This window comes from Camelus bactrianus, chromosome 12 (assembly GCF_048773025.1).
Source record: "Camelus bactrianus isolate YW-2024 breed Bactrian camel chromosome 12, ASM4877302v1, whole genome shotgun sequence".
Classification (NCBI taxonomy): Eukaryota; Metazoa; Chordata; class Mammalia; order Artiodactyla; family Camelidae; genus Camelus; species Camelus bactrianus.
In genome coordinates this window covers 64,247,314-64,275,169 of record NC_133550.1, presented here as the reverse complement: position 1 = coordinate 64,275,169, position 27,856 = coordinate 64,247,314, and the positions used below count along the sequence as shown (strand labels likewise).

The following is a 27,856-nucleotide window of genomic DNA, read 5'->3' as shown; positions in this document are numbered from 1 at the left end:
TAATTCAGGGTGGAGTCTATGGAGAAATGACCCCAAACCCAGCAACACCAGGCCCCTGAGTAGTGGGTTCTCCTACGTTCTATACATGTAAATCCACACCTTGACTGTCATATTTGGTGTTTTCTTTTGTCTTTAAACACTTCACAAACAAAGTTTTCAACATTTGTAAAGATTCCCACTTGAGTGTGTGGTTGTTCTCAGTTTTCACTATTATTGTAACTGAGGCAGTAATGTCTCCTGCTTAAATCTCTGCCTGAGTCTGTTTTCCAGGAGACATTGCAAGCAAAGGCCCTGACCTTTTTTTTTTCAGTTGAAATATAGTTGATTTACAATTTTGTGTTAGTTTCTGGTGTACAATATAGTGATTCTGTTATACATAAATACATACATACCTATTCTTTTTAAGATCCTTTTCATTATAGGTTATTACAAGATATTGAATACAGTTCCCTATGCTATATGGTAGGACCTTGTTTATATTACATACAGTAGTTTGTACCTGCTAGTCCCAAACTCCTAATTTATCTCTTACTCCCTTCCCCTTCGGTAACCATAAGTTTGTTTTCTACGTCTGTGAATCTGTTTCTGTTTTGTAAATAAGTTCGTTTGTATCATTTTTTTAGATTCCACATATAAGTGACATCATATGATGTTTGTCTTTAACTGACTTACTTCACTTAGTATGATAATCTCTAGGTCCATCCATGTTGCTACAAATGGCATCATTTCATTTTTTATGGCTGAGTAGTATTCCTATATATACATATACCAAACTTTTTTATCCAATCATTTAGTTTGCTCCCATGTCTTGGCTATTGTGAACAGTGTTGTTATGAACATTGGGGTGCATGTATCTTTTCAAATTAGAGTTTTTTCTGGATATGTGCCCAGGAGTGGAACTGCTGGATCATATGGTAACTCTACTTTTAGTTTTTTAAGGAACCTTCCTACTGTTTTCCATAGTGGCTGCACCAAATCACATTCCCACCAACAGTGTAGGAGGGCTCCCTTTTCGCCACAGCCTCTCTAGCATTTATTGTTTGTGGACTTTTTAATGATGGCCATTCTGACCAGTGTAAAGTGATACCTCACTGTAGTTTTGATTTGCATTTCTCTGATAATTAGTGATGTTGAGCATCTTTTCACATGCCTGTTGGCCATCTGTATGTCCTTGTTGGAGAAATGTCTATTTAGGTCTTTTGCCCATTTTTTTGATTGGGTTGTTTATTTTTTTGTTATTGAGTTGTATGAGCTATTTGTATATTCTGAAAATTAAGCCCTTATCAGTTGCATTATTTGCAAGTATTTTCTCCCAGTCTATAGGCTATCTTTTTGCTGTACAAAAGCTTATAAATTTGATTAGGTCCCATTTGTTTATTTTTGCTTTTATTTCTATTGCCGTGGGAGACTGACATAGGAAAACTGCTACAACTTATGTCAGAGAATGTTTTGCCTATGTTCTCTTCTAGGAGATTTATGGTGTCCTGTCTTATGTTTAAGTCTTTAAGCCATTTTGAGTTTATTTCTGTGTATGGTGTGAGGGAGTATTCTAACTTCATTGATTTACATGTGGCTGTCCAGCTTTCCCAACACCATGTGCCTAAGAGATTGCCTTTTCTCCATTGTATATTCTTGCCTCCTTTGTTGAAGATTAATTGACTGTAGGTGTGTGGGTTTATTTTTGGACTCTCTATTCTGTTCCATTGATCCATATGTCTGTTTTTGTGCAAAAACCATGCTGTTTTGATTACTGTAGCTCTGTAGTATTGTCTGAAGTCCAGGAGGGTTATGCCTCCAGCTTTGTTCTTTTTCCTCAGGATTGTTTTGGCAATTCTGGGCCTTTTGTGATTCCATATAAATTTTAGGGTTATTTGTTCTATTCTGTGAAAAATGTCCTGGGTAATTTGATAGGTATTGCATAAAATCTGTAGTTTGCTTTGGGTAGTATGGTCACTTTAATAGTATTAATTTTTCCAATCCAAGAGCATGCAATATCTTTCCATTTCTTTAAATCATCTTCAATTTCTGTTATCAATGCTTTATATTTCTCAGTGTATAAGTTTTTCACCTCCTTGGTCAGGTTTATTACTAAGTTGTTTGTTTGTTTGTTTGTTGATGCGATTTTATTTTATTTTACTTATTTATTTTTTAAGAGTTATGTTTTACCCGGCAGACATTTCTGAGGGCTCAAACCCCTTCGAGCCTGGGATGACAGCCTCTCAGATTGCTCTCTGATGTGATTTTAAAGGGATTTTTTTTTTTACTTTCCTTTTCTGATATTTCATTGTTAGTGTAAAGAAATGCAACAGATTTCTGTATGTTAATCTTGTATCTTGCTACCTTGCTGAATGCATTTATCAGTTCTCATAGTTTTTGTGTGGAGTCTTTAGGATTTTCTATACATAGTATCATGTCATCTGCATACAGTGACAATTTTACCTTTACCTTTCCAATTTGGATCTATTTCACTTCTTTTTCTTGTCTGATTGCTGCGACTAGGACCTCCAATACTATGCTGAACAGAAGTGGTAAGAGTGGGCATCCTTCTCTTGTTCCCGATTTTAGTAGGAAGGCTTTCAACTCTTCACCGTTGAGAATTATGTTGGATGTGAGTTTGTCATAAATAGCTTTTATGATGTTGAGATATGTTCCCTCTATACGCACTTTGGTAAGAGTGTTTATGATGAATGGATGTTGAATTTTATCAAATGCTTTTTCTGCATCTATTGAGATGATGCATCATTGAGTTGAAGGTTTCTGTCCTTCATTTGGTGATGTGGAGTATCATATTGATTGATTTGCATATGTTGAACCATCCTTGAGACCCTGGGATGAGTTCAACTTGATTGTAGTGTGTGATCTTTTTAAGTGTTGTTGGATTCAGTTTGCTAACATTTTGTTGAGAATGTTTGCATCTATATTCATCAAAGATATTGGAAAGGCCCTGATTTTTTTAAGGCTCCTATTGGTAAAATTGCTTTCCTGAAAATCTGGACCGGTTCATGTCCATAATCAGGGATTATTATATGGCCCATTCTGCAGATAGGAAAGAAGAGGCCCAGAGAGGTAAAGGGATCTGGCCCAAGATACAATAAGCAGTGATGCTCCCTCAAGAGTGGCCAACTCCAGACATTGATCCAGGCTTTACTCCTTGTTTTTTTCACTACTCAAAGATTTTCCTCCCGACGGGTCTCTTTTTGGAGTGAGAGGTATCCAAGATATACTGGAAGAACTACTTGTTGGGATGGGAAGCAAGGGAAGAAGCCCCCCTCCCCATAGCCTGTTTTTGGCTCATTTTTCCTAACAGGGGGTCAGGTTTCCCCCAGATCCCCAGGGCCCTGGCAAGTGGGGGCGGGGCCAGCTGAAGTCTCAGTTCCTCCTGGGCTTCCTGCAGGCACCTTTCACTTCCTGCCTGGTAGCCCCAGCTTCAGGCTCAAGGTGGGGGTGGGGAAGCCCAGCTGGTGAGACCAGGCAGGAAGGACCTGACTCCTAACCTCCCTGTGTCTCAGTGAGGATGGCCGCACACAGCTCTTACCTTTAAAAGCTGCTGGCATCTCTTCAGGCCTGTCTCCCATATTCAAAATGTAGCCTGAGGGCCAACCAGCTGTCCAAGATTAAAGAGATCGTGCAGCAAGTACAGTATCCCCCTCAGGAGTATCTCGACCTCCTCCCTTTCCTAGGATGCAGACACTTTCTGCCCAAAGCCCCCAGCCCTCAGAAATTCCCCCTAGGAAGTGAGTTTCCCGGAGCAGACCTGAGACGTCTCAAGAGTCACCACCCGCATCGATCATTTATTTACTGCCCCATCATCACACCAGATCTTGGTAGGCCTGCTTTGCCTCAGGGCCATTTTGGTCCGTGCCAGGAGGTCAGCCTCAGGCCCTGCCATTAGTTCCTAGTCCAGTGGGAGAGACAGAGTGGGACACAAATGAGGGTGACCAGGGAATGCCCCAAGCAGGAGGGTGACTAATTTAGCTTCCAGGGAGTGCTTTGAAGAGTAGGAGGTTTGCCCTGAGGTCTTCGGAGTTTTCCTTTTGGAATGGAGCAGAGAAAGGGCATTCCTGGCCCTGGGAACTGTGTGCACAGGTGCAGAGAAGAGGGGGCAGGACGTGGGTGCCTGGAAGATTGGGCAACATGCCCCCTGTGTGCCAGGTGAGGCTGTGTCAGAACCCTCCCTGTGGCCATTCCTGCCCCATGGCACACAGGAGCACCCACCTCAGGGAACCTGGTGATCCTCCAGCTCCACTATTTGGTCCCACCCTTCCCTGTCACCTCTGAGAAGCCACCAGACCCCTCTGACCTTCCTCTGGGCACAAGGAGGGTGGGAGCCCACTCCCATGTGCTCTGTTATAGGTGGCTTAGGCCAAATTTTCCCTCACTCAGAACCTAAATCTGACCTCTCTCCAATCTGTGCCTGGGGGTCCTGATCTGGGGGTGGGGAAGGGGGCGGGGCTGCGGAGGTACGGACAACTGCCCAAGGTCACACGGAGAGTCAAGGAGCCAGGAGGACGCAGACGACCATGAGCCGGTCTAATGCTCTTTGCAGGGACTCTGTGGGGCGGGGAAGCTGCCCTGGTGTGAGGCGGGAGGTGTACTCAGGAGTCCAGGGACCGAACGGGCCTCTGAGCATCTCCTCACTCCCCTCAGCTGCAGAGAATCTGAGGACCAGCCCCGGGCGTCCTGCCCGGATCCAGGACGCTGACAGCTACTCAGGGCAGGTGAAAGTCTATCTCGGCAGCTCCTGCGGTCAGGGGGAACTGTGGCACCTCCACTGCCAGCCTACAGGCGCCGGAAGGCGGGTCTCCGGGACGGAGAGGGTGGGGCCAGGGCGAGGGGCGCGGCAAAGGGCGGGGTGAAGGAGAGAGGTGGGGCTCAGGAACCTGAGGCTACAAGGCAGCAGGAAAGGGGCGGGGCCAGGAGCAAGTAGAGGGATGGGTTCAAGGCCCACCCACAACGAAAAAGGGACGCATCAGACGAGCGGCGGCACTAAGAACAACTGTAGACCCTCCAAACTCTGGACCTCACATGGGGTCCCCGTCCTCACGCGCGGCCCGAAACAGGAGGGTTCAAGTGCCAGGCATGGCCCGGACTTTGGGGAGAGCTGGCCTTCCCCCCACCGCCCCCACTCTCCGGCTCCGGACTCGGAGCTGACCTCGGAGTTGTGTCGCAAGAACCGGCAGGCTGGCGGGACAGGGCGCGCCTGCCCTGGACGGACCCGCTGTGTGGCCTCTGCCGAGTACTGTCCTCTCTGGGTCTGTTCCCGCGCTACAGTCCTGGTGGGCAGCTCCGGATTTGTACCTTCACTGGGTGCATGAGGAACTGGGAAGGGAAGCTGAGTCCCAGCTCGCAGCCCTACCACTCCTAACCGCCTCTTCCTCACGACCTCAGGAGTCCTAGCGCCCCCTCCCTCCCACAGGCAGCTGGAGCCTGAGTCACGAGCTGCCTCTTAGGGAGACAAAGGAGCTGCGGGCCCTTCCCTCCAGACCCCCCTCCCGGTACTTAGATGGCATCTGCACTAGCAGGGAGCCTATAGTCCCCTAGAATCTCTGCTACTTGGGTAACCCTCCACCATGGAGGAAATGGAAGCGAAATGGGCTTGGAAATGAGGACTTTGAGGCTTGTGGATGGCACCCACGGTGGCAATCACCATCTTAGCACCGCTGTGGTAGGGACTCCCACGAGGCTGCATGTTCCTGGATGTTTCTCAGTCAGAGCTGTGCTGGCTTCTCCCTGCAGCCCTACTAAAAAGGAGCTAGCAGCCCATCTTATGGATGAGAAAACTAAGGCCTAGAAAGGTTGATTGGCCTTTTTAGAGCAGGAATTCCAACCCACATTAGTCTGGCTTCAACATGAAGAATGAGTAGGAGCTCACACTGGGAGGGGCTGGAAAGGCTTTCCTGAAAGAGAGCCCAGCCTGTGGGAAGACCTGGGGGCTCATGGAGGAGTTGGCATGTCAGGCATTAGTCAGGCACTGGGTGTGCTGTCAGTGGGTAGGAACACTTCCCTGGCCTCTAGGCTGGGGTCCTCCAGGTGCTCTCTCTGTACTGAACTGGCCAGAAAGTAGGTTCACAGTGTAGGTTCCTGGCCAGACTCTGGCCCTTCCAGGCTGTGTGCCAATCACAGCAAATCACTTCCCCTCTCTGGGTCTTGGGTTTCTCTCTAGGAGGGCTGGGCAGACTGGTGAGTTACCACCTAAAACACAGACACTGAGGCCCAGGTCAGGCTTCTTAAATGTCCACGACCTCCCAGGACCCTGAGTCTTATCCAGGCACCAGGTGAGGACTCAACAGTGAGGGAAGAACACGTTTGCGTGGGTGCATCCACACCGACACACACATACACACATGCTCACGTGCGGGAAAGGCCCTCACAGTCGCACCAGCCCAGACATGCACACTCACTCACACCGTGAGCACACTCAGACACCGGCACACTCCAGCTGCCGGCTTTTGGAGCTGGGGGTGGGGCAGGTGCCCTTCAGGAGCAGAGACACAGCTCCTCTGCCCGCCCCGTGGGGCTCGCTGCAGATGCCAGGGGTTATTTTAAGCCTGGATCAATAGATGATTTTTGGTGACACAGGCTTGGTGGCGGAGGGCAGTGGAGATGAGGGGCAGGTGCTCTGGTGCCTTGCTATGGAGAGAGACCCCAGAGTCCAGGGAGGGCAGCCTGGGCAAAGGGGTCCCTCCTCAGCTGCACTGCTCTATCTCTAGATCCCCTTACCCAGCACATAGCTTGGCACCTGGGGGGCAATGTCAGCTGAATGGCTGTGGTCTGTCTTTACATTTGCCTTTTCCTGCACCCCTTCCCTCCAAGGCTGTGTGCTCACATGGAGAGGGCACTGAGTGCCTGGCGTGGACCTGCTAGATGTGGGCATCTATGGTTCCTTGCTGACCATTGAACCAGACTGAGATGGGGAGGAAGCCATGGGTGTGGGGAGGAGCTGGAGGTTGGACAATAGGTCAATTCTCCCCAGGTGCAGGATGGACTGGAATATAGCTCCTTTATTGGGTAAATGGAGATATAGATATATATCCTGATTGCAGTCAACTTGGGGTGTAAGTTGAGCAGAACACTCAATGATGCCAGGACAGTGGGAGCAAGAGAAGGGCCCAGGAAGGGGTTGTAACCAAGAGGAGAGCATTGGAAGACTTGTTCTGGGCCCAGTAGGGTCATTCTACCTGGAAAGTGTCCACAGTCCTGGGGGGGTGGCGGGGGTCAGAAACAAGTCTTTTTAAACCTAGTGCCCAGCAATAGGATGAGAAAGAGGGGAGAAGTAGCCACCATCGGAGCCCCAGTAACCTAGAGGGCTGCTTGGCAGAGTATTGTGTGGGCATTGATACAAAGTGGACAGTTTGTGCCATGGATTCCATTTCTAGGGATACCAGCTAAGGAAGCAGAAAAGCATGCACAGAAAATATAGTTACAAAGTTCTAAAGCAGAATAACAAGCTGAAAGTTTGACAGCAAAAAGTAAACTAAAACCCAGTTATAAAACAGTATGAAAATCATCAGTTGTCCTTACTGATGAGATTAAGGCAATTTCATTTTATCCCTTTGCTCATCTATTTTCTTCTCTAAAATTGTAATGAAGTCTTTTAATGGGGTGGGGTCTTCTGGGCTGCATCAGAAGCATGTTTGTGAGGGGGGAGGGTATAGCTCATGTGGTAAAGCACATGCCTAGCATGCCTGAGGTCCTGGGTTCAATCGTCCACTGATAAATAAATAAATAAACCTAACTACCTCTTCCCTGAAAAAAAAAAAAAAGTTTTTTTTTAAATTAAAGAAAAAATAATAAGAAGAAGTGTATTTGTGGGTGGAGGAGGGAGGAGCAGATTGTCTTTGGCCAGGGCATGAGGAATCACCTGATGAGGGAGGGTGTTGGGGGGAGGTCACACCCTTCCTGTCAACCCACTAATACCTGAAATTAGTCTGTCAGCCCCTCATCTCATCAACAGAACTTGATCCTCCTTTAAATGTAAATCCTTCTCCCTCTTCCTCCCTCCACCTCCTCCATTTTTATAAGCTGATCCCAGTTGCTGAATGAAGAGAGGATGCAAAAGAGAGCAGGAAGGACCCAAGGAGCCTAAATTCTTCAACTAAAACTGGAGACTAGAGTCACTTCACCTGATTCATTCAGCAGATATGGCCGAGGCCTGTGCTATATGGAAACGCGTGAAATGGCCCCAGGAGCCCTTGCCCCCCCGGTGCTCCCGTCTAGACAGTGGGAGCTTCCATATTGATCTCAGCCTCCTAGAAGGGAAGGATCATGAATCTGCCCTCCAGGAACAGTTTTTGATGTTAAAATGAGAAACTAAGGCAGAGAAAAAGCAAGGCACCCCAGCTCAGTCACATTTCCCAGTTAAATCCAACTTCAAAAACGCAGCTGAATAGTGTTCAGAGTAGGTTCCGTACTTGCCCACCCCTCTTACCCTCCTCCCCTGGGCTTGAGAAAGGAGACAAGGGTCCTGTGGGGGCCCGGGTGAAGGGTACGCCAATGGCTCTGCCCCCAGGTAGGGCTCCCACTGTCCTCATCCAAGGCAGGGGCTAATCCAATCTTCTCCCCTTCACACCTAGGGAGGCAGAGAGATCCCTAGGTGGACAGCACTGACCAGGCCATACCCATAGTCCATAGTTGGGGACTTCCTAGGACCCCCGAGGGGCCTGCAAGAAGTTCTAGGACCAGAGCGCGCGCCCCAGGGTTAGCGCAGCGCCCTAGGCTGTGCGGAGGGGACCCATAACTTGGTCCTCTGCAGCGGTTCTGCTGGGGGTTTCCTTCCTATTTGACATGCGAAAAATCGAGGCGCAGACAGGGGAACGGCCCTTACTCATATCACACCTCTGTCTCGATCAGAACTGACGGAGGGGACGGGGGGGGGGGGCGACAACGACGCTCCGGGGCTGCTCGATCCCTTCAGTCCCCGCACCTGTAAAACAGAAGGGCTCCCGCCGCGGGCCTAATGTCCGAAGTAACAGTCCCGAGGGTGGTGAGCTGAACCCCCTGGAGCTCCAGTTCTGAGGAATGTTTAGGGCAGGCCTTCGGGGAGGGTCCCCGGTGGGGCGCCCCGGCTATGCGGGCCCTGCCGCGCTCCCTCCCCTCGCCGCGGCCGCGCTCCTCCCCCGGCTCTGCCTCCCTCCCGCCTGCCCTCCTTCCCCCGCTCTCCCTCCCCCGCCAGCCCGAGCCCGCGCGGAGCCGGAGCCGCAGCCAGAGCGCGGGTAGCGCGGAGCGGGCGACGGGAAGGCATTGGTATCCAGTGGTCCGCGGCCCCCGCTAGGCCCGGGACCCCGACACCCACCCGGCCGGGAAAAGGCCGGGACCGCGCGCAGACGAGGACCCGCCGCCCGGCCCGGGGGAAGTCCCAGGGCGCGTACTGGCCGGCTCTGGTCCGAGGTGAGCCCGGGAGGGGGACGCGCCCACCGGAGGCGCGGCCCCGCGAGCTCCTGACCAAACCCACCCGGGTCTCGGGTCCTCTCTGGAGGCTGACGGCCGAAGAGGTGTCCTCCAGGAGCCAGCTCCAGGGCGGCGGGGCGGGCGCAATCCCTGCGGTCGCGGAGGATCCGGCCAGTAGCGGGGCGGGAGGGAGCCGTGGCGCGCCGCCATGCGCCGGGCGCTGTAGCCGAAGGCGCCGGCCCGATGGAGCGGGCCCGGGCGCGGGGGCTGCGTGGCGGCCGCGGCCCGCCGGGGCTCGGACTCGCGCTCGGGCTGGCGCTGCTGCTGGCGCGGCCGCCGTCGGGCCGCGCGGGGGCCCCCGAGGCGCAGGAGCCGGAGGCGCCCGGCACGTCGGCCCCGGCCGGGGGAGACCGCTGCCGCGGCTACTACGACGTGATGGGTCAGTGGGACCCGCCCTTCAACTGCAGCTCGGGCGCCTACAACTTCTGCTGCGGCACGTGCGGCTACCGCTTCTGCTGCCACGACGGGCCGCGGCGCCTCGACCAGAGCCGCTGCTCCAACTACGACACGCCAGCCTGGGTGCAGACGGGCCGGCCGCCCGCGCGTGCCCGCGACGCCGCCGCGCCTCGGGACCCTGCCCGCGAGCGCAGCCACACGGCCGTCTACGCGGTTTGCGGCGTCGCCGCCCTGCTCGTGCTGGCCGGCATCGGGGCGCGCCTGGGCCTGGAGAGGGCACACAGCCCGCGCGCGCGGCGCACGGTGACCAGGTGAGCGCGCGCCGGCCGCCGCCGGGGCCGGGGATGCCCGCCTGACCCCCTGACGGCCCGCCTGCTCGGTGGGCGCCCCCTCGCGACCCTTCACCCTTCCGGACCTCCTTGAAACTCGGGTCCTCTCAGCAGCCCCCTCCTCCTGGGTTTTCCTCCTAGCCTCTGTCTCCAGGTCTGCCTTCCTTCCACCCCCACTTCACGGAGGGAGACAGCTGATACTGCTGTCTCTCCTTGACCTTCTGGCGGGAGATGGGTGCTGGGCCGCCTTCCCCCGTGGCTCCCGCCTCCTTCGGAGGGGGCGGGGAGGGCAGGTCACCCAACAGAGGGCACAAGGTTCTCGCCCAAGGGAAAGGACCTGAGGCCCGAGCTGGACTAGCACGGGGTGGGGGGCGTGGGTTGATGTACGTCTTAGGTCCCTAGGGAAGGGAAGGGACATTTTTAGTAGCTCTCTTGGCCCCCTCCCCTCCTGCTTCTATCCCACACTTTTCCCTCCCTCCTTCCCCCTCTTCCCCCCACCCCAGCTCTGACTCAGGCCTGACCTTATTTCCCTAGAATTTTCAGAAGGCCTCCCCTACTCACCCCACTCAGTGCCCTCAGGTGAGGGTCAGTGTCTCCCTCTGTGTAGAAAGAGACCTGAAGTGTGTAGGAGGGGAACAGATTCATTGTCGCTGAGGCCAAGATAGGTGCTAGCTGAGTTCTGAGTTTCATGTGAAGTGGGGTCCTCAGCTGGGATAGGGACTCTGGGGTTTTGTGTCCTGACCCTGGAACCCTCACCCACACCCTGACACTCACATGCCCCCAGCCACCCCCATGCCCTGGGGCCTGCGCCCTCCTCACTCACTCACCCAGGACCCTGCTCCTTTGGGTGTGCGGGCTGCCGATGTGGTGTGCGACAGGCTGGTATTTAGAAATGACAGTGAAGAGAAGCCCAGGCCTGGGGTGGGCTGGGTGTGGATGCAGCCCTACTCCTAGACCTCAGGGGCAGGAGGGCTTCCTTGGCACCCCGCAGCACCGATTGTCCCCCAGACCACTTAGTCCATCCCCTCCAAGACAGCTGTGGGGCAGAACTGGGGCTGGAACCCTGACCTCAGCTACTGTGCTGCATCCGCGACGTGGTGGCTCTCCCCTTGGGTCCTGGATGCTGCAGGATCAGGGCCCGGGCCTCCTGAGCTCCGAGCCTCACACTGGGTGAGGGGGAGAGGACAGGGCATGTCCTTGGGTAGAGTGGGGCAGCAGGATCTGAGAGCCATGATGGTGTAGTAGAGGGTGGCTGGGGCAGCCTGGTGACACTTTCACCTGGAACCCACTTCATCCCCAGGGGACTGGGAAGCCGGTCTAGTCATGCTCCAGGAAGAGCTGGGCCACCCTAATGTGCTGTGTGGCCTGGGCCAGTGCCTTCCTGTCTCTGGGCTTTAGGTTCCCATGTGCCCTGACTCCTGTTTCTTATCTGGGGAGACCTGGAACCTAACTTGAACTCATGTGTGGGTGTGTTCTGCACTCCTGCCCTCCCCTCAAGTCTCACCCTTAATTCTGCTGGGTTGAGGTTGATGGTCAGGGAAGGCTTCTCAGAGGGCTTGATGGGGAGTTGGAGTCTGTCTTTGGAGAAAGTTTGTGCAAAGGCTCAAAGGCATGAAAATCGCTCAGGTGTTTGGGAGAGCTGGGGTGCTTGCTCAGGGATGAGACCACAAGGGTGGGCAGCCAAGGAGTGGGCAGGGCATGAAGGTCAGGTCGGCTCAGGCAGGTGCTCGGAGACTTTCAGACCCTGCTACACTGCAGCCAAACTGCGCCCACTCCAGATGTCCCACCTCCAGTGTGCCTCCTTCCTCATGAATCAGTCATTTGAGGCTCCAGCTCCAGGAGAGTCAGACGAAGCTAGGAGAAAATCATGGGTTCTGGGTTCTGAAGGCAGCTGGGCTGAAGGCTGCGTCTGGCTCTCTGTGGGGAAGGCTCCGTCAGATTCTGTCACAGCTGGTTGGGGGCTGGGTGTCCTGGTACCCACAGAGGAGGCTGCCCAAGGTCACATAGCCTTTGGTGCGGGGCTGCCACCACCACTGCAAGAGCTCCTGGCTCCTCCCTGCCCTCGTTTTTCCCTTCTCTGTGCTGGTGCTGGCAGCTTTGTCTCAGAATCCAGCAGAAGCCCCTGCTGTAGAGGTGGGAGTTAGGTAGGCAGGTAAAAAAGGCTTCCTGGTAGAGGAAGGAGTCTGGTGGGGTTTAAAGAATGAATAGGAGTTTTACAGGAGGAGATGGAGGAAAATAATTGATGCCAGAGGGAGCAGCAAAGTCCAGGGTCCTGATGCACCCAGAGCTTGTGTTGAGAGAGGAGGGTTAACATGGAGGGTCTTGAGGAGTGGACTCCAGAAAGAGGAAGGGAGCCCCTGGAAAAAAAGGTGGACCTGGTTACAAGTGACCCTATTCATTCCCCTACCTGCTCTGAGAATCGGCCCTATTGGGGCAACAGGTTGTGCCTGGGAGGGGAAACTACATTTGTGAGGTCAACCACAGGGGAGAAGGGAGGCCAGAAAGGTTGAAAGAGCGGCTCAGGGCCACACAGTGAGAAGTGATAGCTGGGGCAGGCCTCGGATAGACCGGAGCTGGTGGAGGGGGAACAGGAGGCTGGGAGGGCTGCTTGTCACCACTCTTTCCCCACAGGACACTTACAGAACTTCTGAAGCAACCTGGCCCCCTGGAGCCACTGCCTCCACCGCTGGGCCCACCCCTGGGTAGCTGTGTCCAGGTGCAGATGGGTGATGGCCTCCCTCGGGGCTCCCACCACAACAGCACCGGTGAGGAGGCTGGTGGGTGGGCCTTTGCTGATCTGCAGCGCACAGCCTCCCTTGTCTGAGGTGCGCCTGGGAGCAGGGGAAGGGTGTGCTGAGGCTGTGAGCTGTTTCTCAAATAGAAGTGAGCTGCTTGCCTCTGCAGGTGTGTGAGTGGGGGTGGCCAGCTCCTCTTGGTTGACAGGGTCCCTTGAGGGGTCCTGCAGCCTCCAGCCTCAGGGGCTCTGTGAGGAAGGTTCCAGATTCAAGGGTCCCCAGCTCAGACTCGAGTCTGCCTGGCCAGAGTCTGTGGCCTCCTGTAGGGCTTTTCCTTCAGGCTGGTGCCTTCCTTTTTGACTCCTGCTGATGAGGCAAGGTTGACAGCACCTCCCCTCCCCCCAGTATGGGTTCTAATCCTCAAACATTCTTCCCATTTCAGGGAGAAGCAGGTCCTGGGCCTCGGTGCCCGGCTTAAACTGAACAGGCTGGCAGGTCATGCATTAGGTTAGACCCACTCAGGGCTGCTGCTATTCATGTTATTCTGAGCCAAGTCCTGTTCCAGATACTGGAGAGTCTGTCTTCATGAGACAGATTCTGCTCTCAGCCTCGTAGGAGTAAGTTCATAAGCCATCCTACAAGTTCTCATAGAATTGCAATTGGGGAATGAGCAGCAGAGAGGTGGTAGAGCAGGTGCAGGGTGGCCTCTTGTCAGGGGGCCGAGTCTCATCTCTTCCCTCCTCACCTCCAGGCAAGAAACGGCCCAACAACGTGCCTCTGGGTTCGGCGACACTGGGACCCCAGTGCGCCCCACGGTTGCAGGGCGGCGGTAGCATGACGCTGCAGACAGACTACGCCAAGTACGCCACTCTCAAGGCAGCCGCGCTCAAGGCCACAGGTGAGTGTCCTGGTTTGTACCGGGAGTGCAGGGCCCACTACACTTCGGGTGTCCACGCTCCTAGATAGCAGTGCTCGAGGGTCCCAGGTCTAAAGTTCGCAGCGCTCCAGCCAGCTTCTGCATCGCGCCTGCGCCAATCGGCTCCCACGCCTCGGCCGTTCGACATCCCCTGATCAGGCCATCAGGCTGGGATTCTATCCTCAAATCCAGAGCCCGGGGCGTTAGAAACCGCGTGAGCAGTGGCCTGTCCGCCCCCCCAGCCCCTCCTCCGTGGGGCTGAGGGCCCCCCTGCGGCCTGTCCCCGCCCAGTCCCGCCCCAGAGGCGCTGAGGCCCCGCCCCGGGGCCTGACCCCGCCCCCGACACACCGACACCTGTCCCCGCAGAGGCCTCCCCTCAGGACTTCTACCAGCGTTTTCCCGCGACGGAACCTGACCCGCTGACCCGCCCGGCGCGGGCCCGGCGGTCCCCCGAGGACTTGCCCGCGCTGCTCGACACCTGCCCCTGGGCTCCACCGGGCTACGCGCCCCCCGCCGGCCCCACCCCATCGGGCCACTACAAAGCCTGGACAGCCGGCCGCCCGGCCCGGCCCGTCCCCCGCGGCCACCTGGCGGCTCACGCCTCCCCCGCGCCCCGGCGGCCGGGCCAGGCGCCCCGGCGCCAGTTCAGCGTGGAGAAGCTGCCCGAGGCCTTCAGCTCGCAGACCCCCGGCCTTTATGGCAACGCCAGCCGCGGACCCAGGCACTTGAGCACCAACAGCAAAGCCGAGGTCACCGTGTGAGGACAGGGCCGCTGGTTCTCCAGAGACAATGCATTGCGGGGAGCCCTGTTTCCCCCTGGGGTTTGTCAGCGATTGGTGTGGGGGCCCAGGCCACAGAAAGGAGGGGTGCTGTGGGAGGCCAGCCCTTCTGCCTGCCCAAACTGGACTGGGAGCCTGCAGGGCTAAGAAGAGGCCTCCCGGGTAAGGCCTGTGGTTCTGTCCTGGGGGCTCTAGGGCCCGGTTTCCTTGTGTAAATAAACCCTTATCCGTGGCTCCCATCCCTGAGAATAAAGGAGTCCCAGCATGGCTCTGAAAGGCGCTGGTGGAAAGAGGCTTTGGTCATTGACTAGACAGACGGCAGTACCAGCAGAGGGCACAGCGTGTGCAAGAGCAGAGGGCTGCTCCCGAAAGCTGGCGGGCAAGTGTTCTGGGAGCCAGGGAGAAGTGGCTGGAGAGGGTGGTCAGGGCTGAATGCCAGGCTTAATGTCCACACCAGTAGGAGCCATGGGAGAGAGGGCAGTTAGGCCCCAGCCATCTTGAGGCTAATTAAGTACAGGAGAGAGGGCTGCTGGGTCCCTGAGGGTCCATGTCCCTTACCAGTGCTGAGCCCCTCTAGCCGGTCACCCACTCTCCAGCTTGAGGTGGTTGAGCCTGGCTGATCCTGACACTGTCTGGCCCTGGGCCGGCCCCTGGCCTGCAGGCCACTTGGCTAGCTTGGCCCAGGGCCACCCTCCTGATGGATGTGGGCAGTGGGCCGGATGGACAGCTGGTGCTCGGGATGGGGGAGCCTCCTCCCAGTAGCTACTCTAGGGGAAATGAGTATAGGGATGCTGGACCCAGAGCCTTGGCAGTGCCCCCACTGGGGTGCTCACCCCACAAATGCTTGGCATTGCCAGCTCTCCTTTCTGCCAGGCAGGCTCCTAGCACCTGGCAGTGGCCCAGGGCATTGGCAACAGCCTACGTGCCTCAAGTTTCTGTGCACCAGACACTGCTGGGGAGGTCGAGGGCTGGGTTATGCCCTCATTGTGTGACCTCAACAAAGCCACCCAGTTGGGCCTATCTCCCTCCTGTGAAACCTAGGCACGGTATGTATACTGGTTCAATACCAGTGGCCACCATTTGCTGCTGTTTCTTCCACTTAATCCTCACTGAAGTCCCATGGGTGTGTGGCTTTACAGATGAGGAAACTGAGGTCTTGAGACCTAAGTATCTTGCCAAGGTCACCCAGCTGACTCCAATTTAGGACTCTTCCATATTCCACTGCCACAGTGAATCTGGTGGTGAAATGGCAGCCGCGGGCAGTCTCGGGGAGGAGGGAAGGTTATGAACATGTCTGTTGACAGGGAGGAGCCCCTGCTTCCCAGGGCACAGGCAGTCTGACTGCCCTCCTGCTGGCTGGGCTGCCCTGAGGGTCCCCAAACCCACCAGCTCTTCACTGGTATGAGGGTCCACCTTGCTGTTTCTTATGGCTATTGAGAAAACCAAGGCCCAGAAACCCCAGGACAGAACAGAGCCCAGAGCTCACGGCCATGCCTGCAGTGAGGACCCCCATGGCTTCCAGGGGAGAAGGCCCTCACACCTTCAACCCAGGATGGGGGTGGGTGCCCCTGGGACTATTCTGCAGCTGTACAGAGCTGGGGGAGGAGGGTGGGTGCTGAGTCATGGATCCTGCAGAGACTCACAAAAGGATTGGGTTCCTGGGCACACATCAGCTACCCACAGCCACCCACCCTGGTGACACAGGCCCTGGCTGGGCTGTGCTGGGAGGTAGACGTGACCTCTTTGCTCATTCTGAGTCCCAGGGGCCCTGGATCTCCATCCCAGGGGGCCAGGCTGAGGCCACAGGTATGGCCTCCACTGGGAATGCTGCCATAATAAGTGGACAGGCACCAGCTACAGCTGCAACCCGCACTTCCCCCCGGGCTGCTCCGGCCTTGGGACAGCGTAGCCTGCTGTGAATGCCCTTCAGAGAAGGGAGTGGTGGCTCAGAGAGCTGAAGGTCCTTGGCCCATTTCTCAGCCGGGCCAGATCACGGACCACATGCACTTCAGCCCCCAAGCTCATCCCCACGTGGCACTCCTGACCCCACCTCCCCACAGGGTCCAGCACTCTCCCATCCCAGCACTCCTGGTGGTCTGGTTCCTCACTAGCCTCACAAGGCCCTCACCATAAACTGGCATTTTATGCATGTTGTATCATTCAAACTGGCCAACAGGCCTACAGGGACTTGGTCAAAGGCAGGGGCTGTCAGCCCCATTCTGCACACAAGGAAGTGGAGGCTGAGGGGCTGCCCTCTCCCTATCCCCTACGGGGCCCAGCTGGGAAGTACAGGAGCTGGACTTGGATGTGACTTGCAGGCCACATCCTCAGTTTCAATGCCTCCAGGGAGATGGGGAAACGAAGGTGTGGCCCTCCCAGTAGGGGAGAGGTCTCTCTCTAAAGGGTGAACACAGAAGGGCTTAGCACCCCAAATCTCAAAGAACTGCTGCTGTCTGCTCAACAGTCAGCTCTATGTCCTGCATACAGTGACCTCTGACCCCAGCAACACCACCAACACCCCCTTTATCCTAGGCCCATCCCAGCCCTGGAGTGTTAGCCAAACAGCTGGCATTGGAAGGAAGGAACCAGGTGCGTGGGCAGGCAAGGAGGGTCCAGTGGAGTGAAGCCTCCCAGGGGCCTCTCAGCAGAGGGAGGAGCTGTCCTCAGTCCCTGACCCACTGGAGGCCAAGGCATGCAGCCACCTGGTCACCACAGCGGTCACGCCACAGACCCGCACACACCTCACGCTGGGTGGTACCAATCTGTGTTTATTGAATAACCTACATCCAGGACACAGTGAATGATTCCACATCAAGGAAGCCATAGGTGTATCCCCCTTTTTAGTGAAAAAAACAAAACAAAACCCTCCCACCCCTAAACAATAAGGAGAAAAGGCACAGTATGTACACGTGACACAAAGGCTGGCTCGCCCAGCGGGCAAGGGCCATAAATGACAGTTGTGGGGGGGAGGGCCAAGCCAACTGTTCCAGCTTACACTCAGCATCAGGGGAGCCCCTGTTGTGTGGACCCCCAGTCTGGGCTGGGGCCCTGGCCCACTTCCTATCCCAAGCAGCCTGAGGGGCTGAGAAGCACAGGGAGGGAGGGAAGACAGCCCCTCTTAGCCTCTCAGCAGGCTCCGGGGCTCAGGCAGTCCTCATGCCCTAGGAGAAATGGCCTCGGGGAGGCACCAAGCCAGGGGACCCAGAAAAGTGGGACACTTTCCTTTCCAGGACCCTCTTCTAGGCAGGGGGCTTCATTCCTAGTGCCAACCTTGGGCAATACTGTGCCCACCACCAAAAGGGACTTGTCCCTGGGGAGGGGTTGGGGGCTGGTCCCTGCCATCCTGGCTTCTTTTCAGGTCAAGAATTAGGGGTAAAAACGGACTATGGAGGTAGGAGTTGGGGTGGGAGTGGGCTGAGGACCCATACTGAAGGCCCCTGGTCCCCAGTCCCAATGGGTGGGTTCATCTCTCTCAGCCCCCTGGGCCTACCCCGAGCTTGGGCTGACATCCCAGGGGGCAGGGGAGTGGGAAGAACAGGACAATTAAATAAGATACCGTTTATTTTTTAAAAAATTAAAAAATAATGCCGACATTATTTCATCCATCCCCAGGCCTGCCCCCTGCCTCCCACCCGCCTCCCCAGGGCTGGGCTCCCTCCTTCCCTGGCTGTCCTGTACAATAAAGAGAAAACAATGAACTGGCTTTGTCAGGCACAGGGGAGGGGGACAGAGACTCGCAGAGAGAAATAAAGATGCCACAGCAGCTTAGCCCTGCACCACGGCAACCCCAAGCACACTGATATAAAAACATTCGTATAAAAAGGGGGGCATGCTGGGCACAGTGCCAAGAGTGAAGCACTGGTGCCCAGAGACCTATGTTCCCCAGAGGGAAAGCCTGATAAAAAACAAGGAAGCAGGAAAGGGGGGAGAGAAGTTCAGCGGAGAGAGCGTCTTGGGAGGACTGGAGGTGGGGCTGAGCAGCTTGGGAGCTCCCCCTGCTGCTTTAAGTGAGGGCACCCCCAATTCTTGCCCTGCCCTGTCTTTCCTCAGGCCCACTGGGCCCTGGATGTGGGCATCTGCCCACAGTAGCTTTAAGGGGCTCTTTCCAGGGGCCCACTAGCCTGAGGTGGTCCAAAAACCTCGGCAGGCGACAGCTCAGAAGACAAGGCTCATCTCATAGCTCCCAGAGGGAGGAGGGAGAGAGACCAAGAGACAGAGGGAGGAGGGAGAGAGACCGAGAGACAGAGGGAGGAGGGAGAGAGACCAAGAGACAGAGGGAGGAGGGAGAGAGACCGAGAGACAGAGGGAGGAGGGAGAGACACAGAGAGGCAGAGGGAGGTGGCGGGCCTGGGTGGTCAGGAGGCGGCGATGGCAGTGCCACCACCCAGCTTGACAATCATCTGCTGGCAGTCGTTGCACGAACGCCGGTCGCCCACCTTCTCCAGCGTGCGGGCGGCCTCGGCCAGCAGCACTGCCCGCTGGCCCGGGGAGGAGAGGAAGGAGAGGGGAAGGTGGCGGCAGGCCAGCAGGATGGCGGTGGCCCGCTCTCGCTGGCCGGGCCAGGCGTCCACCTCTCCTGTGGGAGCAAAGAGACATATGTAGGAACTACTTGCTGAGCGCTCGCGATGATGCAGGCGCTGTTCCCAGGCTCGGTGGGAATTTATTTAATCCTCACACCCACTCAAGGGAGGTTCTGGTGCTCTCCCTGTTCACAGCCGAGCTGCTTTGGACCTGGCGGGCACCACAAGGCTATTGCTCTGTGGTGGGGCTGAGACGCAATCCATGCAGTGGGGCTCCGGGGCCCCTGGTTCCTTCAGACTCCAGCACTGCGACATCCCCACCCTCCCCTCCCCACTCTGAGGCGGGACCCACCAAAACCCGACCAACACCACCCCCGCCCCACAGCACCTTCATGCCCCCCCCACCCCGCCCCCAGCAACCCACCAAATCAAGCCTAGGTTGCTTTCATTCTCACACCACTTCTGAGAACACTGCAGATGTCAAATAAGTGCTGGGCTGGGCTTCTCCCCTCCTTTCCTCCCCCTCTGACCCCTCCCCAGGCAGGGCCCACCCAGGCCTCCAAGCAGGGTGCCGCAGCTAGGTGCTGGCGGGCTCACCGTGCTTGGTGTTCGGAGCCGTGCGCCTTCGCAGGCTGTGCTCCAGCAGCTGGTGGGTGCGGGTGGGGCTGGCTCCTGCCATCAGGCGCACAGTGGCTTCATGCAGGAACACCTGGGGGGACACATGGTTGAGCCTGGGTCCTGACCCATCTGTGCCCGTCGGTACCTCTCCCTGTAGCATCTCGTGTGCTACCCAACAACACCCTTTCTCCTCCCACCACACCCTGCCCTACTTGCCCTAAAAGCAACCTCTGTTGTCCTCACTCTGAACCCCGACACAGCACAGGCCAGCTGGTGGGGCAGGAGGGAGACAGCGAGCTGAGAAAGAGGATAAGGGCTGCTTCCTCTACGGGTGACCGACGCGCCCTCTGGGGTTAGAAGACAAGTAGCCTGGGTGTGAAAATAGGACAGAGGTGATGCGGGGACAGGCGGGGACGGGGGACAGCTGGGCTGGCACAACGGAGGTGCAGGGTCCTATTCCCTTCTGTTTCTTCAGCAAGGAATAGAGTCCAGGTTCCCAGGTGAAAGTCTACAGCTCTGCTGTACACGAGTCACTGGGGATGGGAGGGCCAGGCTGAGGTCTCTAATTTCTTAAAATCTCAAGGTTCCTTTATATCATAACATCTCAGTGTGTGAGGAGGGTCTTGAGTGCCACCCTGGAAGGCAACAGGGGAGGCAGTGAAGGGGTAGCAGCAGGGGAGAGGCAGACGGAAGTGTTTCCGGAGGAGGCTGCGTCCGCAGCAGACTAGCGGGCCCGAGCCCGAGGCCTGCTTCCTCTTTCCCCTGGTAAGCAAGCAGTGGTTCTCACGTGATTCTATTTTGTCCGCTGGGTCTGTCCCGGCTTGTTGCACACACAGGCCACAGTGTAACCCTGTAGGGGTCCCACAGCACCCTAGGGTGGGGGCAGCCTCACCCGAGGTCTTCTCCTGTTTTGCACCCTTCCAAACATGGCCCTTCCCTCCTGACACTTCTAGCCTTCTCACTTGAATTTTTGGAAAATAATTTGGTGGAAATATGTTGAGTATATACTCTAATTAGCAATAAAAATAAAACAAACAATGAAATGATTTGAGTCCAGTCAGCCCAGTTATTCACCTGCCCTCAGAGCCTCAGCTCAGATCCTGTGGCCACCACTGGGCGTGTTCCGTGGAGAGTTGTGCAGCACAACCAAAGCCCACAGTGGCTCAGAAAGAGAACTAAATGCAGTTCTAGGGAGAGTCGCTCTGAGGCCAATTGTGAAAGCCAGAGGAGAGCTCCTGAGTGTGTTCCCGCCCCTCTCCACCCCGGGCTGGGAGCACCCCTGTTCCCTTGTGACTGGTGAGGTGCAACCGTGCTGGCCTGTGTGGCCTCCGCTCAGCACCCGCTCCAGGGTTAGGCACACAGCAAGTACTTAACCAGCATGAGCCAAACAAAGGGATCTGAGGCACCAGGCCCAGTGCTTGACAGGTTAGTTGACCTCAGAGGGCCGACTCCACGACCCCACGTGGGTGCCCTGCCGGGTTCTGGGGCCCCGATCTGCCTCACCTTGCGGTAGGCTGGGCGGAAGCTGTGGGCCAGCCTGCGCAGGCTGCCCAGGTCCCGCTGGAAGCCGGCCAGCTCAGCACCTGATGCATGGTAGGTCTCGCCCAGGGCCTGGCTGGCCCCTGCCTGCTTTTGCCAGAGTGCTGTCCGCAGCGACAGCAGCAGGTCACAGGTCAGCAGCTGGACCACCTGTGGGGTGAGCCATGAGGGAGGAGGCAGGTGACCAACTGATCACTGGGGCAGGGATCCCAGCCTTAACCAGGCCCTCCCCAGCTCGACACCTGGCAGTCCCAGGAGGAAAGGGGGGAGCCCCAAGTGGCGCGGCCTGGAAAGCACCCCACAGGAAGCAAAAGAACAGCTGAAGAGCAAACACCAGCTCATGGCCTCTAGTCCTTTCCACAGCCCCAGGCGGGAGATCTGTTCTCCCACTTGGTGGGCGAGGAAGCCCAGGCTCAGAGAGGGGCAGCAGCTCATGTAGGGGACACAAGTGGCAGGAATAAAACCCTCATGGGTCTGACAGGAAGGTGCAGGTTCCTCCCACCTCACGGGTGACCCCCAGGGCTGCCCTGGGGCTGAGATGCTCAAAAGGTGCCATGGCCCTGTCCTTCCAGTGGAACTGAAAAGCCTGAGGTAGCAGCATAGCCCAGAGATGGAGGAGTGGGGAGGGAGGCTGGCCTTAACAGAGGGCAGCTGAAGCCCGGCCCAAGTGGCCTGTGGGGTGGGGGAGACAGGAGCCCAAGGCAGAGCTGCTGAATGCTTGGGTTTAGAACCATTGACCTTCATCTGCCACGGTTTTCCCATCGACTGGCTACACAACCCTGACACAGGACCAAATCTCTCTGAGCCCGTTTCCTCAATCACAAAATGGGCATCACCGCGCTGCTGTGTGTGTCACATGAGAGTGCTGCGTGCAGGCACCATGCCCAGCCTCAGAAGCACTGGCCTCAGTCCACACTGGCGCCATGAGGCACGGATGCGGCTCGGTACCCACAGGGCTGCGCCACTGGCCTCGCTCCCAAGGGTCCCCAGCACCAGGGAGCCAAGAGCGCGTGAAGTGCTTCTTGAGATGGTGCACATGGTCTCCCCAGGCCATTCCTCTTCTTGCCCAGTCTGGCTTTCCCCTTCTCCAGGGTGTTGGACCTGGGGAGGTCCCAGTGCTGCCCCAAACCCCACCCCAGACCTGCCCTGGAACTGCACGTTGCCCTGGCCCTGGGCCACGGTTTTTTAGCTGTTGACAGCTTCAGGGGGACATGGATGAGGATGAGGCCTCTCTCCTCAAATAAAGGTGGCACCTTCAAGAGGACAGGTAGCAGCCTGGGGCTGGATTCTGCTCTCTGAGGGCAGCCAGCCTCCGTGGGGTCCCTTCTGCTAGGCCCATTCTCCCACACAGAGGAACCCCCGTCCCCAGGGTGCCTGTGGCCGCTCTCGTTCCTCACACTCAGCTGAGACAGTGTGGTCCTCTCGTGAAGACAGGCAGCACCGGAGACCAGCACAGTTAGGCCCAAAGCATGCTGTGGCTCCCTAACGAAACTTCGGTCTCAGGCCCTGTCGGCACACCGCCTGTACTGCCTGGGTTCACCCCAGGGTCTGGGGACACCCCAGGGTCTGGGGACACCAATGACCTCTAGCCAAAAGTGCCAGTCTGGCCACCTGGGACCAAACCTGGTGAAGGGCTGGGAGTCTGACCCTCAAGAATAAACCTCCTGCCTCCCCTTCTGGAGTGAACCCACCCTCCTGCCAGCGAAAAGACGATGCTTCGCTTTCAGCTGCAGGCACTCTTCCCCTCCCCTCTCCTGATGGCCGTGCCTTGTGACCCAACAGTGACAGCAGTGCCCCCTAACAAGGCATAGGTGGAGGTCTCTCGTGGGCCGGGCAGGCCTCTGTGATGCACTGTGGAAACATTGCACGGGTATCACCAGAACATGCAATGCAACTACAATGCACCACAGCCGCCCGCTCGAGGTGTGCAGCCGGCCATGGGGGAGCCCAGGGCACTCAGTCGGCTCAGGATGCGCACGCCAGGGGGCGAGGGCCCACTTCAAGGCTGCCCGCGAGGGCCTGAGGAGTTGTTCAAGCTTGCCTGGAGCAAATACAGAGCCCTGGCCAGCTAAGGTTCACCTGGGGCTGACCAAGCTGAGGGCCAGTGGGACCTGGGACTTGGGTAGAAACATGCTGGCCCCACGTACTGAAAGGGAGCCCACCTGGACCAACAGGCCGCATCCTGGGGAAGGGGGCTGCTTGCGGGTCAGGTTGCTCTTACCCAGCAGAGCCAAGCACCTCCCCGAAGGACAGCCCCGAGGGAACAGATAAGCTCCCACTCACATGGTTGAGGGCAGGGTCACAGGTGGCCCCACTGACATTGAGGCTGCTCCACAGGTGGCCACTGGCCCTTTCACAGTGGCAGAAGGAACTCTGCTGCCCATCCACCTTCCCGGAGAGCGAGGCGTGCATGGCTCTGCAGGTGTGGAAGACAGCCTTCACCAGGGGGCTCCTGGGGGGTGAGAAGGAGGTAAGGCAGTGCGTGTCACCTAGACAGAATGTCACCCCCACATTGCCATGACACATGGATCTGTTAAACCAAATGCTGCCATAATGGTTCCAGGTCCCCAGCTCCAGATCTGAAATGCCAGCCCTGAGTGGGGTGGGCTCCCCAACCCTACAGCACTGTCCTCGTTCAAGGGATGTTGACAGTATTCACTTTCTAAGAAGGGAGTCTGATAATAAATGCATTAGACGCTGACTAGATAATGCCAGGCGGTGCAAGTGCCATGGAGGAAACTCATGCAAAGGAAGAGGGTGGCATTTTATAAAGGAAGGTCAAGGATGTCCTCTCGAAAGGTGACACTCGAGCAGAGACCTGAAGGAACTGGGGGAACGGGCACGTGGATTTCTAGGGAGGAGGGTTGTGGGCAGAGCAGCAGCACATGCAAAGGCCCGGAGTGCCTAACACACGTGAGAATGTCCAGGAGCCAGCGTGGCTGGAGTAGGAAACGAGGATAGTAGGGGGAGGGCAAGCTGCAGGGTCAGTTATGGCCACACAGGCCCTTCCCAGCCTGGCCATGGCCCTGTCTCCCCGTCTGCCTCTGACCCTGCTTCAGGTTCCAGGCCCTGAGCTCACGCCTCTCCCTTCCCCATTCCCTGCCTCTGCTGACATGGGTGCCTTTGCCTGGAATACCCTTTCTCACCATTTTCCACTTGTCTCTTGAGACTTGTTCCACCTGCTGGTCCACCTTTTCCTGTCCTGGCTGCTCTGTTTCCTGCCCTTCTGAGCCTCCTCTGGCTGTCCCGGGGTCAAGCCCTCTGCTCCCCCAACACTGACTCTTGGTTTATGAACCTCCTCCCCTCCCCAGGTGCTGTGTGAACTCTTGGGAGGCTGATCTGCCTCTGGCCCGGACCCCTCCCAGTGATGAGATGTGCTGGCAGCTTCACAAGAGCCAGTCGGCCTGGCAAAGGCAACAGCTCCCACAGGAGAGCAGGACGGGCCACTGTCTACTTGCTGATGGCCATAACCTGCCATTTTGTTCACTGCTGCCTCCCAGAGCCTAGAACACAGTAGGCACTAAGTATTCACTGAATGGATGAAATCGTGTAAGGGGTGCAGGTGACCCCAGAACGTGACACGCGGCCGAGAGGAAGGGATCAGAGACCCGGGCTCAACCACCAGGGCCGCCACCGAGAAGCCACCTAAGGCAGTCATTCAAACAACCTGTGCCTCAGTTTCCTCATCTGTAGAGTAGCCAATAATATCACTTGCTGCTCCTGTGGTGACATGCAGTACTGGCCCCATTATTTGCACCTGCTAAGGGGCCATTCCCCCAGAAGCCAGGCGTTCGGCTCTCTTGAGAAACTTAGTCTCGTTTCACAGAGCAGACTGGGGAGAGAATGGGGAGGGCGGTCCCACAGCAGCATTATCCCTAAAGAGCAAAGGTCCCCAGAGTGGCTGAGTTCAGGTGGAAGAAAGGCCTGCTGAGGGTCTGGGCTGCACGCTACGGCTCTGTTTTTAGAAATGAGGTGACTTTAGACAATTTACTCACTGGGCCTGTTTCCTCAGATGCGTTAGCTGGGAGACCACACACATAGGGTGGGCACTCACTGGTCAGGATGCTTAAAAATGGGTTATTTAAATGAAATTGGAGTCAGACAGACCTTAGGAAACCTGCCTAGACCTGATTTTCTCAGCTCCCTCCTGCCCTCCTGGTTAAGGGTCTGGTTGACTGGAAATGCGACAGCCTTGGCTCTGAGGAAAGCCCTGGTGAGGCCTTTCTGCCTTGGAGCATTTTACAGTTTCTCTCAAATGGCAGATGATGTCAGGGACACTCAGGTCCAGTCAGAAGCAGCCAGGATGTCGCTGGCTGCCCATCACTACAGGCCACGTGCCCCCAAGAAGCAGGCATGAGCCCCCAGGGAGGAACGTCTAAAGCTCTCTGGCGATGCCTTGTGCTAAGGGCCTCCTCAGTGACAGGGCTGACGGCGGTGGAGGGCGGCGGAGAGGAAACTGGATACAAGGCTGGCACACGAGGGAAGGGTCCTCAGGCCCTCACAAGCTAGCACTGGCTGCGAGCCACCACCACACTGCCTGGCTCCACGGTGAGCTTCTGAAGAGGCTGGGATCCAGCCTGTGGCTCTGCGGAGAAGGGGGGAGGCTCCGGAAGCAGCGCGGACAGCTGCCGGGGTGACACACACAGACGGACGTGCTTGCGGGGTTAGGTTCCTCTGCGGGGCCATGTCCCTGTGTCTCGCTTTCTCTCTCCATCTGTGTAGCCCCCGGGCTGCCAGACAGACCCTTCACCCTGACAGCCACCCAGACCTGCTCCTTCCACGAACCCGGACAAGCAGGCTCGGCACAGCCGCGTTTGGGATTCCCCTGGAGAGAAGCAAGTGGTCAAGGAGGGCTACGCACTCTGTCACCTCCAGGGCCTTGGGGACACGCTCTACTTCGGTTAAGTGAGCACGCACAGCCACGTCGTCTCCCTGGAGCCAGCTGATGGCCATGGTGATCGCCGATGTCCACCAGCGACAGACAACGTCTGGGCCTAGAGGCAAATAGAACCAAACACTGCTCCGGCACCCACTGAAACCAGAACCTGGCGCACTGGACCTGGTTCCTACGCACAGGGTGTCACCTCTCCCTCCTGGTGGCGGGCTGGGGCCTGTGGGCTGCCCCCGCCAACGTGATCCCGGTGGAGCATCGACCAGCACAACCTTAGAACGCACTTGGTATTTTGCATTTAGAGCCTTAAAAATGTTCACGCCCATTAACATAGTAATTCCATTTTTGGCAATCCATCACAAAGAAATGGGCCTAAATAGAGACAAAAGTTCAACGAAGACGTTCACCGTGGTGCTATTTTTAAGTAAGAAGCTGGAAGCAACCTCAGCTCCCCATAGTTGTAAAAAACGTTGTTTCCAAAATATTTGCAGTAACAGGCTCATGTTAGAATCTTTTTAGTTTTTCCTCTCTGAGGCTCAGTGAATGGACATATAAAAGGCCAAACAGCACATTCTTTTCTGAACTCTGAAATAAAGGCAGGCCATGAGGTCAGTGGTCACGACAGGGCAGCTGCTTCTCTGGGATCCTTCCCCTCGTCGGGAGAGGGGCCAGAAGGGAGCTCGACACCCCTCCCTCGGCAACCTTAGAAGCCCGGGAGGTGGCAGCTCATGTGCCATCACCCTGATGGCACTTCAGAGACAGAAGCAAAGAATGTCCCAGAGCCAATTCAGCCGGCGGGCTATGCTGTGTCACCCAAGGCAATGGGCAGCTGGAGCAGCAGAGACGCCAGATGAAAGGCCTCTTCAGTAGAGAGGGTCAGACACAAGAGCAGCCCGGAACCACTGTGTACTAAAGCTGAGTCCCCAGCAAGCCCCGCTGCCCGGGCCACTTGCTGCCCATTCCAGGCATCTGGGAGAATTCCTGACCTGGCCCCCCAGCCAGGGCCCAGGGAGGACAGATATTCGCTCACCATCTCTCTTTTAGGAGAATCATTATTTCCTACCCCCAAAATGCTGCCCAGCAGCGGGGAGCTGGTGGGTCGGGGCTACACGGGGGCTGTAGATACACACCTTAGGTACAGAGAAGATTCTAGAATGTACATGCATAACCCTGAACCCCTGGGACAAAGGGGCTGTGAGGGCCTGAATCAAGCAACCTGAGCCTGTGGCGCCCCAGGCGAGATGCTTACCAAGCGCTGACTTGAGCACGGAGCTGCTGGAGAAAGGTGGGGTCACAATCCCCACAGAGTCCACAAAGGAATTCAGCAATTTCAGGTACTCCAGAGCACTGGAGAATTCACTAGAAAGAAAAGAAAGGGTCTCACATACATCAAAATGTACACAAGGACCACACGCACGGCCTGGCTGTTCTCCAGTTCGAAGACTCAGGGCACATTTTGGCCCCTTCTCCCACACTATGCCAGGCACACCCTGAGCTCTCCCCCTGCACCCCCCACCCCCTTCACACTCTCCTCAGGCCTTCCTGACACTCTTCCCTCTGCTGGGAGAGCCAGCTTTTCTCTTTCATCCCTCACCCTTCAAGACCCAATTCAACTGTCATCTCCTCCTGGAAGTTGTCTGATCTCCCAGGCAGATCTGCCCTCCCCTCTTCACTCAGGTGCACTCC

The 27,856-nt window shown here is 56.6% G+C and overlaps 2 protein-coding genes across 3 annotated transcripts in view; one reads left to right on the top strand and one right to left on the bottom strand.

Annotated features, from left to right (window-relative positions):
• The first annotated feature begins 536 nt into the window (after positions 1-536).
• On the top strand, positions 537-14,892 carry SHISA8 (shisa family member 8). Its single transcript, XM_074375618.1, has 4 exons — positions 537-10,154; positions 12,804-12,937; positions 13,659-13,805; positions 14,190-14,892. Exons 1-4 carry the CDS (start codon positions 9,631-9,633, stop codon positions 14,582-14,584), a joined length of 1,200 nt encoding a protein of 399 aa, XP_074231719.1. The 5' UTR covers positions 537-9,630; the 3' UTR covers positions 14,585-14,892.
• Positions 14,893-17,350: 2,458 nt separating this feature from the next.
• SREBF2 (sterol regulatory element binding transcription factor 2) overlaps positions 17,351-27,856 on the bottom strand; it is a 54,711-nt gene continuing 44,205 nt past the window's right edge. Inside the window, exons 14-20 of one of the 2 annotated variants that reach the window (XM_074375616.1) lie at positions 27,420-27,529; positions 26,141-26,273; positions 23,563-23,731; positions 21,244-21,429; positions 19,957-20,109; positions 19,720-19,831; positions 17,351-19,178 (exon numbers count right to left, since the gene is read on the bottom strand). In XM_074375616.1, the coding sequence (XP_074231717.1) occupies positions 18,958-19,178; positions 19,720-19,831; positions 19,957-20,109; positions 21,244-21,429; positions 23,563-23,731; positions 26,141-26,273; positions 27,420-27,529 (1,084 nt within the window). In that variant the 3' untranslated portion in view covers positions 17,351-18,957. The remainder of the gene's footprint in view (positions 19,179-19,719; positions 19,832-19,956; positions 20,110-21,243; positions 21,430-23,562; positions 23,732-26,140; positions 26,274-27,419; positions 27,530-27,856) is intronic. The other variant, XM_074375617.1, reaches the window with a different exon arrangement.